The following is a 13694-nucleotide window of genomic DNA, read 5'->3' on the forward strand; positions in this document are numbered from 1 at the left end:
CCTAACTGGCTTCATGCTTTACATTCATTGGACTGTCCCAGCTGCCATCTGCCTGGTGGACCCTGTGAGCATCCCCCAGACCCACGAGGGGCTCTGTGAGATCTCTTCCCACTCCTGTCATGGTGGGCTCTGTCCCTCACACAGCTGGGCACTGCAGATGGGTGTGAATGTGGCCCAGCCCTGGAGGAGCTCCGTGTCTGATCATAATTTAATTTTCATTTTTTTTTCTTTTATTTATTTATTTATTTTTTAAAAATATTTATTCTTTAGTTATTGGCGGACACAACATCTTTGTTTGCATGTGGTGCTGAGGATTGAACCCGGGCCACACGCATGCCAGGCAAGCGCACTACCGCTTGAGCCAAATCCCCAGCCCCTTAATTTTCATTTTTATTGATGCATTGTGGTGTAGTCAGTGGTGGGATTTGTTGTGACACAGTAGCCCGTGCACACAATAGCTAGTCATAATTTAAAATAAGAGGAGCCGACTTACACACTCCCTGCAGTGCCCAGCAGAGCAGACCCATCTCGTGGCGTCTCCCCGCCCCCCAGGCAGGCCTCGGGATCCACTGCAGCCTCCACGCAGGAAACTGGTGCTCGGTGTGGGCAGGTGCTTCGCCATAGCCCCAGCCGTGCAGGAGGAGCGGGAGGCTGCTGGGCAGCACGGCTGACCCCTCCCCTCTTCCCATAGGTCACCATTGGTATGTTCCTGCTCTCCGGAGACCCCTGCTTCAAGACGTGAGTGCCGGCCTGGCTGTAGGAGGGGTGGGAGCTCAGGGGATGAGGGGACGGGGACTCTTCCCTCCTCCAGGCCCTGAGGCTCCTGTCTCCATCTAATCCTGAGAGGGGACACCCTAGTCATACCTGTCTGTCCTTCCAAGGCCACCCTCCACTGCCAAGTCCATCTCCATCCCGGGCCAGGACTCCTCCCTGCAGCTGACATGTAAAGGTGGCGGGACCAGCAGCGGTGGCGGCAGCAGCACCAACTCCCTGACAGGGTCCCGGCCCTCCAAGACCCGACCCACCATCCTGGGTTCAGGTACCATTTCCCCACCTCCCACCCCTCCCCTACCCAGGACCCAGGCTTTTACCTCAGCAGCGCCCTGAGGGAAAAGGTTGTGGTGGACAGTGTGTGTCTGCCCTGCTTCCACAGACAGTCTAAGCACCGACTGCGCTGGGCACAGTGCTGGGGCCTGCACCACTAGAGGGTGCAGTGTCCCTGCCCTCGTGACCCTCCAGTCTCAGAGGAAAAATGGGCATTAACCAGACCATAATAAATCCCAGGCATGTCCACCTGCAGATGTGCTGAACGGGGGGACAAGCCCAGCAGGTGGGATCTGAGTGCCCAGCAAAGGCCTCCCTGAGGAGGTGGCATCTGCACTGTGACCTTGGGTGTGGGACACGGTTTGCTGGGCAGATGAATGTGCTCTTGCCCTCCCCCTTGCTAGGTGAACTTGACTGACCATCACACCTCTTCAGGACCAGTATCCTCTAAAAAATCGGATTGCTAAAAAAAATAAATAAGTTTGGGGCCAACCTCAGCTACTAAGTGAGACCCTGTCTCAAAATTTAAAAGTGAGAAAAAAAACTTAGTGACTTAGTTATTCTAATTCATTTTAATGTTTGTGAATGTCATCCATGTTGCTATGTATTTATCTATAATGTGGTATGTGTATATTAAGGTTTGCATTTCCTAAATAAATAAATAAAAATAAAAAGTGGGATTGCTAATAGTCACTACATTCCCACAAGAGTAGTTAGGAGGTAGGCCTCAGGTAGCTCAGCAGATGCTTCTTGGGTGGTTCTGCCCCCAGAGCCTAAACGCGTGAGGGACCCTCTGACCTCAAGGGCCCTGTTTTCTTGCCGATGCAGCAAGAGAGACCCAGAGCAGAGCTGGGTTCTTTCCTGCCATGGCCTGGAGGTTGCATCAGGAAGAGCTGCGGGCACCATGCTCTCTCCAGCACCGGGCAGGGGGTTCCCAGAGGAGACGGCTGCCTGGGATCCTGACCACCCCAACACAAATGTCCTCGTGCAGGGTGGGAGAGGCACCTCTCCTGGGCTGGGTGGACTTTGAGTCCCCACTTACCCCTGCAGCTGGTCCCCTACGGAATGCAGAGAACCTATTGAGATTTAAAGAGACACCTGGCATTAGGGGGCACATTGACAGGCTTAGAGTCCAGCCCATGGCCTGGGGGTGCTTGTTTCTGGAGCAGGGAGTGGATGAGTCCTGTGTGTTGGTGGGGAGGCTGGTGGGCGGCACTCAAAGCCCAGCAGAAGCTCCTTCCCTGTGTCTCTGCTGGGGAGTGCGTTCTGAAGTGCATTGGGATAGAGACACTGAGCTGTCCTTTGGGGCCTGGCCTGCTCCCCTGCCCCACCCTGCTCTCCTTCACCTGACTAGGTCTCCTCCCATACCGCAGCCTCAAGGCCTTTTGTCTGTGTCTCCTCTCTGTCTGGAAGACCCTGTCCCTGATGCCCTGTCTGGCTGCCTCCTTGCGTGTGTGACCCAGAGGTCTTGGCATTTAGGCCATCTTCCCAGGGAAGCTTTCCCCTTCCAGCCTGGCCAGGGCCCGCTCCAGATCACTCACTGCAGATAGGAGTAATTGCAGCTCAGTTTTTGCTTTTTTTTTTTTTTTTTGTGGTGCCAGTGATTGAACCCAGGGCCTTGTGCATGCGAGGCAAGCCCTCTACCAACTGAGCTGTATCTCCAGCCCCTGTGGCTCAATTTTTGTTCAGCAGCCTTCCTCCTTGCTGGCCAGTAGCAGGTGTCCAGTACTAGGAGGTTCCCAAAAGCTGTCTGTGGAATGAAGGGACCTGGGTTCAGATGATGACTGTAGGTTGTTGCCACCCTACTCGATCTTAGTTTCTCGGTCTGTTATGTGGAGATAGGACGCCCCTGTGGAAGGCTGAGTGCGTGGATGATGAGGGGGGCACCTCTGGGTAACCCTGCTTTCCTTCCAGGGCTCCCAGAGGAGCCAGACCAGAACCTGTCCAGCCCCGAGGAAGTGTTCCACTCTGGCCATTCCCGTAATTCCAGCTATGCCAGCCAGCAGTCCAAGATCTCTGGTGAGTGGTGGCCTGGCCCCGCTCCCATGTCTTCCAACATCCCCAGATTCCTCCTAATGACCCTCTCCGTGGCTGTCCTCCTACCTCCCAGGCTATAGCACGGAGCACTCCTGCTCCTCCAGCCTCTCGGACTTGACCCACCGCCGAAACACATCTACCAGCAGTAGTGCCTCTGGGGGCCTCAGCATAGCTGTGGAGGGCGCTGAGGGTGGTGAGCGGGAGCACCGGCCCCCTGAGAAGCCACCGAGGCCTCCCCGGCCCCTGCATCTGTCAGACCGCTCATTTCGGTGAGTCCCACTGCTCAGTGCTCCTGGAAGGACAGACCCCTCCCAGTGCCCCCCTCCAGCTCTTACTTCTTCACCTGTTACACAGGACCATCAGGGTCCCCACTTCAGAGGGTTGGGTGGTGACAGTCAACTGCTGATGGTTGTAAGGGACATAGCCCCAGGCCTACAAGCCGCATGTGTGTAGTTAATGTTGTTTGTGATTCTATGACTTGGTCAGGAGCATGGTCAGTGGGCTAAGAGACTCTGTGCTCCCTGAGTTGAGCCTTAGATCTTCTAAATACACGTTCTGAGGCCTGGAGTAGGCCAATGTCCTCTTTGTCAAAGCAGCCCTAGGTTGGTGTGAGGGTTAAATGAAATGCAACGTGGAATGCAGCTGGAACATTCCAAGTGTCTTGTTGCCGCTCTGACTGATGTGTCTCTGTCCATCCCCCACCCAGGCGGAAGAAGGACTCAGTGGAAAGCCACCCGACGTGGGTGGACGATACACGGATTGACGCAGACGCCATTGTGGAGAAGATCATGCAGAGCCAAGACTTCACGGATGGCAGCAACACTGAGGGTGAGCTTGCCCACATGAGTGAGCTGGGGTGATGGCACCTGCTCTGGGAGTGTCCCCACCCCTACTCAACCTCCATCCTCCTTGTCCCCACAGACAGCAACCTCCGGCTGTTCGTGAGCCGCGATGGCTCCACCACTCTGAGTGGCATCCAGCTGGCCAACAGGTAGGGACAAAGGGACAGGGGAAGGGTTGCCCAGCGGCTATGGGTCAGGGTGGTGAGAGCAGTCTGCAGCCCCCGACCTGGTTTTAAATGCCACCTTGTCACCACAGTGTGACCCTGGGCCAGTCATATTCCTGAGCCTGTTTGCCCATCTACCAGGTGATGTAGACAAACTCTCACCTCTGGTGGAACCCTGAAGGACACTCTCACGATGGGGGCCACCTGAGAAAGGATCTAGCACAGGGCTTAGCACACAACAGAGGCTTAATGCATGTTTATTTTGGACCCTACTTTTCTTCCCCTTCCTGCTAGATCTGGGAACACATAAAATAATGTTGGCGATGACTCTTTATAACATTGATGACTCTTTTTTAACATTTTTTTTTTAGTTATTGTTAGACCTTATTTATTTATTTTTATGCAAAGCTAAGGATCGAACCCAGTGTGTCACACATGCTAGGCAAGTGCTCTACCACTGAGCCACAACCCCATCCCCAATGACTCTTCAAAGCACCAGCTACATATCAGGCACTGAGCCAGGTGCCAGGGATACAGCCATGAGCAGCAGTGATGTGGGGAGGAGAGAGGGAGGGGTCAGACTTGTGCGGGAACCCTACAGTGGTGGAGAAGACTTCGGCTCAAGGCTTCAGCTCAGAGCATGTGCCTGGCTCACACCTGCTCACCACGCTTCCTGCATGTAGGGTTGTGCTGAAAACTTTTCTGTGTTCAGTGGAAGAGTGCCCAGTTAAGATCTGGGTCCAGAGCAGAAGAGACTTAACTAGACAGCCCAGGGCCCAGAACCTGCCATGTTGTGCTGCTCTGCTGACCCCTGCTGGCCTAATCTTGGAATTACAGTCACCATCTCCCAGCAGTCCTCTTGAGTTGCCCTGGGTGGAGTGGGCAAGAAAACTGGGGGCTTCCTTGGAAGTTTGTAAACACCCCTCCGTAGCCCTCTCTGAAATTGAGGAAACGTGTCTGGGGGGAGATTATGGCAGGTGGCATGCTGTGTCCCAAACGTCCATGACTTACTTCACTGGTGGTTCTGGCCACAGTAGGGAGAAAAGCTGGCCAGGCTCCCTCTCCATGGTCTTCTAGGCAAACCTCACGAACCTCTGAGCCTTGTTTCATCATCTTTCAAATAAGCCAGGGTGAATGTGAGGATGGGGGCAGCACACTGGGAGCACGAGTGACTGGTGCTCTGGAGAGTCTTGTGCCAGCTCTCTGGCCCCTGCAGACTCTGATACTTAGCATCTCTGTCACCCTGGGCTAGTGACCACATTTCTGAGCTTCAATTTCAGCCCCTCTATAGCTCAGGACTGCCTGCTTCTGAAGCACCCCAGGACCTGGCCCAGGGAAGTGCTTATAACTGCAGCATTGAGGGGACATGCCTATCTCTGTTCCCTGCAGGGTCTCCTCAGGGGTCTTTGAGCCAGTGGTGATTGAAAGCCATTGAGGAGCAAGTGAGCTGGCTGGAGAATGGCCCTGCCATCTCGGTTATCCAGACCCACAGCATTCCACGAGGAACCTTTCCCTTCGGATCCGCTCCACATCTCCTCTGTGCCTCATCCATGTACTCTAGCCCACACCTGCTCCCAAGCATAATTCCATTGTCCTCCCATCCACGCGGGGAGCCTCCTAGCCTATGAAGGCCTGGGCACCACTGTGAATATTCTCTGAACCACTAGAGGGCAGGACAGGCGGGCCCATGCTGCAGAGGAAGACAGAGATGGCCAAGACTGTTCCTGCCAGAGACTGACCTGGTCCCCAGCCAAGGATGCGCAGCAGCTTCTCAACATGTGGAACTGCTGTGGCCAAGGGGCTTCACCCCCTGTGACTCACATCAGGAGCACCAGCTTCAGCCAGGCCCCAACAAGGCCTTGCTCCATTGCCTCCATGTCCTCAGGGGACCAGACCACCCCCAGAATCCTGCCACCTGTGACCCGCTGCTTAGTACTTCAGCTGTCCCTTCCCTGTGTCCTGGGGAACCGCTGGCGGCCTCTTCCTGGGAGCCAAGACCTCAGACCCCACCCGCATTCCAGATGAGGACTCGCCCTCCCCAGTGATGTTCTGCTGCCCTGGCAGCCTGCACTTTGCACATGCTTGTCCCCAGCACGGTCCCATCAGGCCACTCTTCCCCTTCCCTGTGCCGCCTTCCCGAGGACTCCTGGGTGCTGCTGCTGTGCAGCCAGAGGCCCGGGGTCAAGCAGCCCGGCTGGAACGGGGCTCTGCCTCTGCTCTCTCTAGCCCAGCTCAGGCCTAAGACCTGTGCTGAGAAAGGCCTGAGCTTATGGTACCCTCTGCCCAGGGCTGGATCCTGAGCAGCTGGCTTTCCTGCGGGAAGGACTGGGGCCCAGCAGGGCTGGGCAAGCACAGTCTCCAGCTCTGCGCTCAGGTCAGCTGGCCCAGGCTAGGGCCCTGCTGGAGAGAGGTGAGTGGGCTCTGGCTGGAGCTGGCTCCCTGCCAGATAGGTCCCCACCCTCCTCTGTAAGCACCCCCACCTCCAGGTTCAGAAGAGGTCAGGTCCCTCAGGGGCCTGCTTTCCCAGTGGGGAGCAGACTGGCCCTGCCCCCGCCCTGCCCTTGCCCAAGCCCCTGCTCTCAGCACTTTTGCCTGTGGTCCTTGTACTGGCTTGAAGGAGGGCTCTGGCTGCCTGCCAGGCCCTGGACAGACTTCCCTGCCCCCCGAGTCTCTCTTATTTTGTATAAACCCAGCGGGCTGGTGTTTAGTTAGCCCTATAGGTTTTTTTTTTCTTCTTCCCTTCCTTTTTTTTTTTTTTTTTTTTCTCTTTATTTTAGTTCTCAGTTCGATGTTTCCTCCTCCTCCAGTGAGGGGAGGTGCCTCTGTTCTCTGCCCCCACCTGCTGGCTGGGTCCCAGCAGGACTGTGGAACCAGGTGGGACCAAAGCCAGGGCTCTGGTTCTTCTGGGTAGGGTGTAGGTGTCCTCCCCAGGTGGGAGGGTTCCTCACCCAGTCCCCAGCTGGCAAAAGTTGGGGTTTGGAACTCCCTGGCATTGGGACCAGAGCATTTCTGGGGTTTTTGTTGTCATTGTCTCAGTCACCTAATAATTCTTTAGAAAGTGAATGTCAGAAGGTGCCTGTCAGGGTGACAGCATGGGCTCTGGCTGGAGAAGGCTCTGGTCAGCTTGGAGAGTCTTTTCTACCTGGCAGAGACCTGGCACTTTAAAAGGAAGCTGGCTGCACTGTCTCAGATGAGGTGACCCCTAGAAGATGGGGAAGCTGTGTCTGTGACCTCACCCAGCCCAAGGAGGTGCAGTCAGGGTCTTATTGGGGTCTGATTCAAGGTTCTGGGGCTCTCGGCACAAAGCACCTTTGATGCTGTGGGGGAAGACTCCCCCATACCAGGAGCTCCAGCCCCACACAAGCTAAGGTTTGAGCTGGATGGTCCCTTCAAAAGAAGACATCCTGCCACCTCCTCCCAGGCCAGGCCCGGCCCTGGGTCAAGGTAACAGGTCTGAGAATTTAACCATAACCAAATGAAGGCTGGCTAGAGCCAGAGGCCTGGAGCTCTGGCCTCCTCCCCACAAGAGAGCCATTGCTTCAGCTCTCAGGTTCCTTCAAGCTCAGTGAATTCCACCAGGCACCTTCAGTGCCTGGACTTCAAATTCTATATATACAGAGAGAATATATTAGAGATATTTTTGGAAAGGAATTGGTCTGTGCAATGCCAGTCTGGAATCTTCTTGAAAGACAGTTTAACGTTTTTACCAGGAGATTTAAAGAAAATAAAGGTCTACAATATTTTTAAGGTTCTTTATTTTCTAGTCACCCCACAAATGATCTGCCAGGATGGAGAATGACCCTGTCTTCCTGTCTCTAGGGAGGAGATGGAGGAGGGCACCATGGGTTGTTTTTTTGTTTGTTTGTTGTTTTTAATCCCTCCTTTCTAACAGAATGTTGCCACCACTGCTCTCCATCCTGTGGGCTGTTTGTATCTCTATCCCAGCTTCTGTAATAGAAAATAACATTGTAAGGGGAACTCAGCCTAGTGTCAGTGTCTTGATTTGGGGGATGGGGATTAAATATTGCATTTTTTGTTTATTTTGCTGTTTTGTTTTTTACCTTGCTATTTGCCATATTGACTTTGGGGTCAAAGACAACATCAGAAGGAAGCTGGGTGTGTTAAGGTGACAGTCCGTGGGTGGGGAAGGCTTAGATGACCAGGTTCTCCAAGACCTGACTGCAATCACAGTTGTCACTTCCTTATTACTACAGATTCCTGGGGAGGAAGCAGGCCCAGGGGGGCAGTTGCCATGCTCACACCTAGTGAAAGCTCTGACATCTGAGCCAGTGGGTTCTGACCAGGCTCTGCAGGTCAGGTGGCCTCAAAGGAGTCTGCCTGAGGGCAAATAATTACCTGGTTCCTCAGTTGCAAATGCAGATAAATGAAAATGTGAGTGTACAACCCAAGCCACAGGAGGTGGCCATCTCTTCCTAGCCTTTCTAAAGCCCCTGAAAGGTCTTGTCTCCAGGCCCCTCACCCTGTTCCTGGGTTCCCAAGCCACAGAGGAGCCCAGTGGGTTAGCAAACTCTGGGAAAGGGTGAAGTCACCCCATGCCTTCAATGAGCTTAGAGTTGGCAGGAAGCCTAGAGGTTTGGGCCAGGCCAAAAGAAGGCAGCCACTAACTGTCCCAAAACATCATTATCTCCACTCCTCAGGGCTGACCCCAATCATGGCCCCTTTAAGCCCCAGAGGGCGATTATCAGTTCCTTCCCCTATGCAACCCTTGGGAGGGGAAAGTTGTCTCAGGGGCCCTTAAAGACAGTGACAGACCTGAAGGACCCAAGAAGACATTCTGTCCCCAGAGAGTGAGCTATGCCGGATTCCCACCTCATCTATCTCCCAAGCTCCAAGTAGAGATAGCAGAAGCTGGATGAGTCACATCTCCCACTCTGTGCCAAGCCCCATTCTGGGTGCTGGGGATACAGTCATGTCCACAGACCCTACCTTCAGTGAGGGTAAGCAGGCCCAATCCATGGAGCAAATCAGCTAATTCAAATACAGCAATGTTACAGAAACACATGTGGGGCCACAGAGGAGCCCTTATCTCCAGCTAGAAAAACCAGCTTCCTGTGGACAGTGTGGCATCTGGTGAGACCTCATGGGTGAGAAGCAGCCACCTCAGGCACTGAAAGCATCAAAAATGATCTGGCCCAATCTCCCCTTGTTCTCAGAGGAAAGCATCTCCAAGACAGGATAGACCTGCCCACAGGGACTGTCAGAAACCTGGGACACCCTGAGCCGTAGGTGCAGTTGATGAAAGGAGGAGTCACCTGGATGGCCAGGAAAGCCAGGCCATGGTGGGTTGGGCGCCCCCCTCTGCAGTGAAATCGAAATCCCAGACACTCGGGAGACCAAGGCAAGAGGATTGCTAGTTTGAGGTCAGCATTGGCAATTCAGTGGGACCCTCTCTCTAGAAATAAAAAGCGCTGGGGATGTAGCTCAGTGGGAGAACGACCCTAAATTCAGTTCCCACACGGGAAAAAAAAAAAAAAAAAAACGAAACAAAAAAGTCCTCCTCAGTGAACACGCTTTGCACTCCTTCCCTAAGCAGACAAATTAGGGCCTCGGAACCAGGGAGTGGGGTCCCAGGTTCCAACGTCGGATTCATCACCCACTGCGATTATTATCTTTGGAAGACGGGACTTCACACCCAAAACCCCTTCTGGCTCTTGCTTTGGGCCTATGGGATGTTTAGAGATGGACTTTTTGGAGGAGCGGGTCTGAGAGGAGTGTGGCCACCAACTCAGTCGGAGTTCCCGGCTCGGTTCCACTCCCTAGGGAGATTCGGGAAGCAACCCGCTTTACGATCCTCTTGAACAACTACATTTCCCGACATGCAAAGGGCGGGGGCGGCTGCCAGTCGCGGGTGATATGGGCCTGGGCCGTGCTATGGACTACGACTCCCAGCATGCTCCGTGGCCCAGGGCCGGAAGGGCCCGGATCCGGAATTGGATGTAGTTCACTGCTCAAGTGGCGGAGCTGGGGGGAAATGGTGAGGTTGAGGCCGGGTGCCTGTGGGGTCGGAGGCGTCTGGGGGTGGGACTGGGGGGTGCTCTGTAGCGGAGGCTTGGGCACTTGGAGCTGGATTGCTCTCTCCTGGCCTGGCCCGTGTACGGGTGAAAATGCTGAAGCCCGGCGGGAGCGCCTGGAGATGATGCAGAATCCACCACTCTGTACAGCTGTTGAGTGAATGAGAAGTTTAGAGCGTAAATTGGCCGCGATGCCTCTTCCAGTAGTGCACCGAAATGGATAGTCGCTTCGTCTTCTGAGCCCTCCCTTTTCTCCAGGCCACAGGGACAGACCAGGTGGTGGGACTCGGCCTTGTTGCTGTTAGCCTGATCATCTTCACCTACTATACCGCCTGGGTGATCCTCTTGGTATGTCTGCCTCCTCCGCCCTCGACTCACCTTCCCCCATCCCTGAATCTTGAAGTCGACCCCTTACACCATGTGAGCAGCTGCTATGTGCCAGGCACCATGCGGGGTGCTTTACTTGCGTTATGTCATGAAGTCTCCAGAAAGCACTAAGAAGGTGCTAGTGGGGTCTGCATTTTGTAGATGATGAAGCTGAGGCCCAGAGAGAAAGGTCTGGCCCAAGTTTGCCTCTCTACATTTGGAAGGTTGCACAACATTGGGAAGCCCTGATCCGGGTTTGCTTTGCTTTTGAGGGGGGTTCTGCACTTCCTTTAGCCGGCTGACTCCTGAATATATTGAGCAACCATGGGTTTTATGAGGACTTTAGGGCGGTTTTGTTTTGTTTTCAAATGGAAAAATCTGCTTAATAAGTGCAGTGTGTTTGGAAGACAAACTCTTTCATAACTTGATATCCTGTAGAGAAAAAATATTAGTAAAAACGACCTGGGAACCCAGACTTTGAGAGTTTCTGGTGAGGCCCGTAGCTAGACTCTCTTAGGGCAGGTCCTTTGTCTTCTGTTCACTGCTGGCTCCCCAGCACTAATCTAGCGCAGGCACTGAGCAAGTGCTCAGCAAACAACTTTTAAATGATCAGAGGAAGAAATGGCAACACCCAAAATGCTATCATCTTAAAGAAAAGCAAATGCTGTCCCAATGCTCTGAATGCAGTCAGTCCTTTGGAGGAGATGGGATGTTTGGGCTTGGGGGCTGGGCAGGATGAGCAGTGCTCATCAGAGGTCTGCCCCTCATGCCAGCCATTCATCGACAATGAGCATATCATCCACAAGTTCTTCCTCCCTCGAGCGTATGCTGTTGCCATCCCCCTGGCCGCGGGTCTCTTGCTGCTCCTGTTTGTGGGTAAGTCATCAGCCCCAATCCTGGGAAGGATGTCACCCTTTGCCACCACCCTCTCCTACCCTTGGCATGCTTTCACACTTTGGCAATTATTATTTTTCATCTGCTTGAGGCTTCTGGACCCCTACTTTCCCTGAGGTTTCTAGGCCACAAGTCAGTAACTTCTCTGGTCTTCCCAATGCCTCAGGCTCTTGGGACTAAGGGTTTGTCTCCCTTTTCCTCTCCCCTCCACCATCATCACTTGGCTCACACCTCAGTCACTTCCCACCCTCTTGTTGCCCTGGATCATAGATCCTGCATCTCTTTACCTCTCATGGCTTCCTTAGGAAAGGAACTGTGTCTTCAGCACCAGCGCAGGCTGTGACGCTGAGTTGGTGCTTTAGAGTCAATCAACAAATGACTGGACAATGGGATTAATGAGCCGGTGGGTGGTGGGCAGGTAGTAGGAGGGCAGGGGCATGAATAGGGGAGTAACACATGGACCTCGTTGGCCATGGAATCTAAAGCACTAAATGGAGCTAGCATCTTGCCTGTGGCAGGCACTCACCGTGACTGTTGAATGGATGAGTGGATTTGTGGTTTGATGAATGGAAAGGAACATGAGCAGCTGGCCTGGGGGTGGTTGGGCAGGGACATGACTCTCCATGTGGTCATTTCACCCTGCCCTGGCCTCCCAGCACCACCAGCATGGTATCAGCTGGTCTCTCTGGTCCGTACATTCCAGGATTATTCATCACCTACATTATGCTGAAGAACCAGAGGGTGACCAAGAAGGCTCAGTGAAGGCCCAAAGGAGAGGAGGCTGCCGGCATCTTCTCTCTGTCCATCCCCTCCAGAGCAGGGACCAAGGGTCAGAGCCTATAGGACAGTCCAGGCGAGGCAGCCCCTCCATCCTGGCTGCCATGCAGCCCTCTTAGGGATGGAGCTGCTCAGGCAGACTAAGCCTCTCCTGCTCACTCTTCCAGAAGCCAGGAGGAGGGAGAAAGACCTGGAAGCCTCCCTTTCATTCCCTTCCGTCTCAGGGTCTGCCCGCCTCACTCTCAGACTGTCCCTTTTCCCTCTGGGTTCCACCTCCTTGCTCAGTTTCCCTCCAGTGACATGCTGATGACTTGGGACTTAGCAGGGTGTGAGGAAGCACATGGCCTCTCCCTGTGTCCCCTGAGCACTGCTGCTCCCCAAAGGCAGCTTCTGAGTCGGACACAGCCCAGACCCCACAAGGACATCTGGACCTGGAAAGCCCTGGGGAAAGCCTGAAGACCCCAGGGCACTGGGACACATTAAGGCAGCCACCCCAGGCCCCCAGGCCATGTTTACCTAGGACGAGCAGGCTCCTGGCCCAGAGTGGCCTGTTTGGGAGAACTCAACAATAAATGTTGATGGTATGTTTGTCTCTCTGTCTTCCTTGACTAGGGGAGCGGGGATGGAGGGGCTTGGAGCTGGTCCTACATTGGTCTCTAATCAGGAGACCCGGGTTTGTGCTGTGCCTGCTCTGCGCTGTCCCTGTGCTGATTATGGGCTAAAGCAGGAACTGGGACAGATGTAGTTCTGACTGCTAGAGTTCACAGCTGGGGATTAGGCAAAGGCATGCCCCTCTAATACTTTAATTTAATATGGTCTAATATTTTAGGGACCCTTGGGTCACTCCCTAAGTGCCCCAGTCTGTGGTCCATCTCCTGCGTCCAATAGCTCAAGTCAGTGTGGCTGTGGCAGGCTGCTTTCACTGGGTGTTCTGTTGAATGAGATGGCAGGGGAGACAGCCTGGCCATCTGTTCCACCAGCCCCTCTGAGCCTCAGCTCTCCCCGATGCACTTAGGGAAAACCTCCATCCCTCAAACCTTGGGTGCTCACTTGTCACAGAGAAAAGGGGACCAGCTGCAGACACAGTGGCCCATCCTCAGCTGCTCCACCCTCTCTATCCTCCAGGCCAGGCAGAGCTGCCTGCTGGGCTTTGGATCCTGTCTCTAGTAGAAGTGTCCTGTCGTTGATGGTCCCCTCTCTTCTGGGAACTGTCTGTGTAAGCAGCTCTCCCAGTATGTCCTGCCATGCTCCAGGCTCCTGCTTACAGGACCCTCCATCAACCCGATGATTCCCTTCAGGTCCCCTCTCCCCCTCTCACCTCATGCAGTACTCAGTCTCTCCCATCACTCCAGGAAGACTGTACCCACCAAAGCTGTCAGTGATGTCTGCTCTTTAAATTCAAAGGACACTTCTGCTCCATTAAGCTTGTGACATCTTTCAGTCTGTGACTACTGTTCTGCTTGATGTGTCTCTGGCCCTCATACTCCTCTATTCTGCCATGAGATGCTAGGCTCTTCAGGGTTGGGTTGCAGGCCTTC

The 13694-nt window shown here is 54.1% G+C and overlaps 2 protein-coding genes across 2 annotated transcripts in view; both read left to right on the forward strand.

Moving 5' to 3' along the window:
- Positions 1 to 8127, forward strand: part of Eeig1 (estrogen-induced osteoclastogenesis regulator 1) — a 33458-nt gene extending 25331 nt beyond the window's left edge. The window contains exons 5-11 of the mRNA XM_076843098.2: positions 692 to 738; positions 882 to 1039; positions 2959 to 3063; positions 3155 to 3350; positions 3788 to 3909; positions 4003 to 4072; positions 5477 to 8127. Coding sequence (XP_076699213.1) covers positions 692 to 738; positions 882 to 1039; positions 2959 to 3063; positions 3155 to 3350; positions 3788 to 3909; positions 4003 to 4072; positions 5477 to 5522 — 744 coding nt within the window. The 3' untranslated portion in view covers positions 5523 to 8127. The remainder of the gene's footprint in view (positions 1 to 691; positions 739 to 881; positions 1040 to 2958; positions 3064 to 3154; positions 3351 to 3787; positions 3910 to 4002; positions 4073 to 5476) is intronic.
- A 1890-nt stretch (positions 8128 to 10017) lies between these two features.
- Dpm2 (dolichyl-phosphate mannosyltransferase subunit 2, regulatory) lies at positions 10018 to 12740 on the forward strand. Its single transcript, XM_076843099.2, has 4 exons — positions 10018 to 10082; positions 10378 to 10467; positions 11259 to 11361; positions 12083 to 12740. The coding sequence occupies exons 1-4, from the start codon at positions 10080 to 10082 to the stop codon at positions 12139 to 12141; spliced, it is 255 nt and encodes an 84-aa protein (XP_076699214.1). The 5' UTR covers positions 10018 to 10079; the 3' UTR covers positions 12142 to 12740.
- The last annotated feature ends 954 nt before the right edge of the window (positions 12741 to 13694 follow it).

This window comes from Callospermophilus lateralis, chromosome 2 (assembly GCF_048772815.1).
Source record: "Callospermophilus lateralis isolate mCalLat2 chromosome 2, mCalLat2.hap1, whole genome shotgun sequence".
Taxonomy (NCBI): Eukaryota; Metazoa; Chordata; class Mammalia; order Rodentia; family Sciuridae; genus Callospermophilus; species Callospermophilus lateralis.

Bases quoted from the DNA above. Each gene is read 5' to 3' on its own strand.
- Dpm2 (XM_076843099.2), top strand. The intron at 10,468-11,258 runs GTATGTCTGCCT...CCCTCATGCCAG, and splicing joins CCGCCTGGGTGATCCTCTTG to CCATTCATCGACAATGAGCA. The intron at 11,362-12,082 runs GTAAGTCATCAG...CGTACATTCCAG, and splicing joins CTTGCTGCTCCTGTTTGTGG to GATTATTCATCACCTACATT.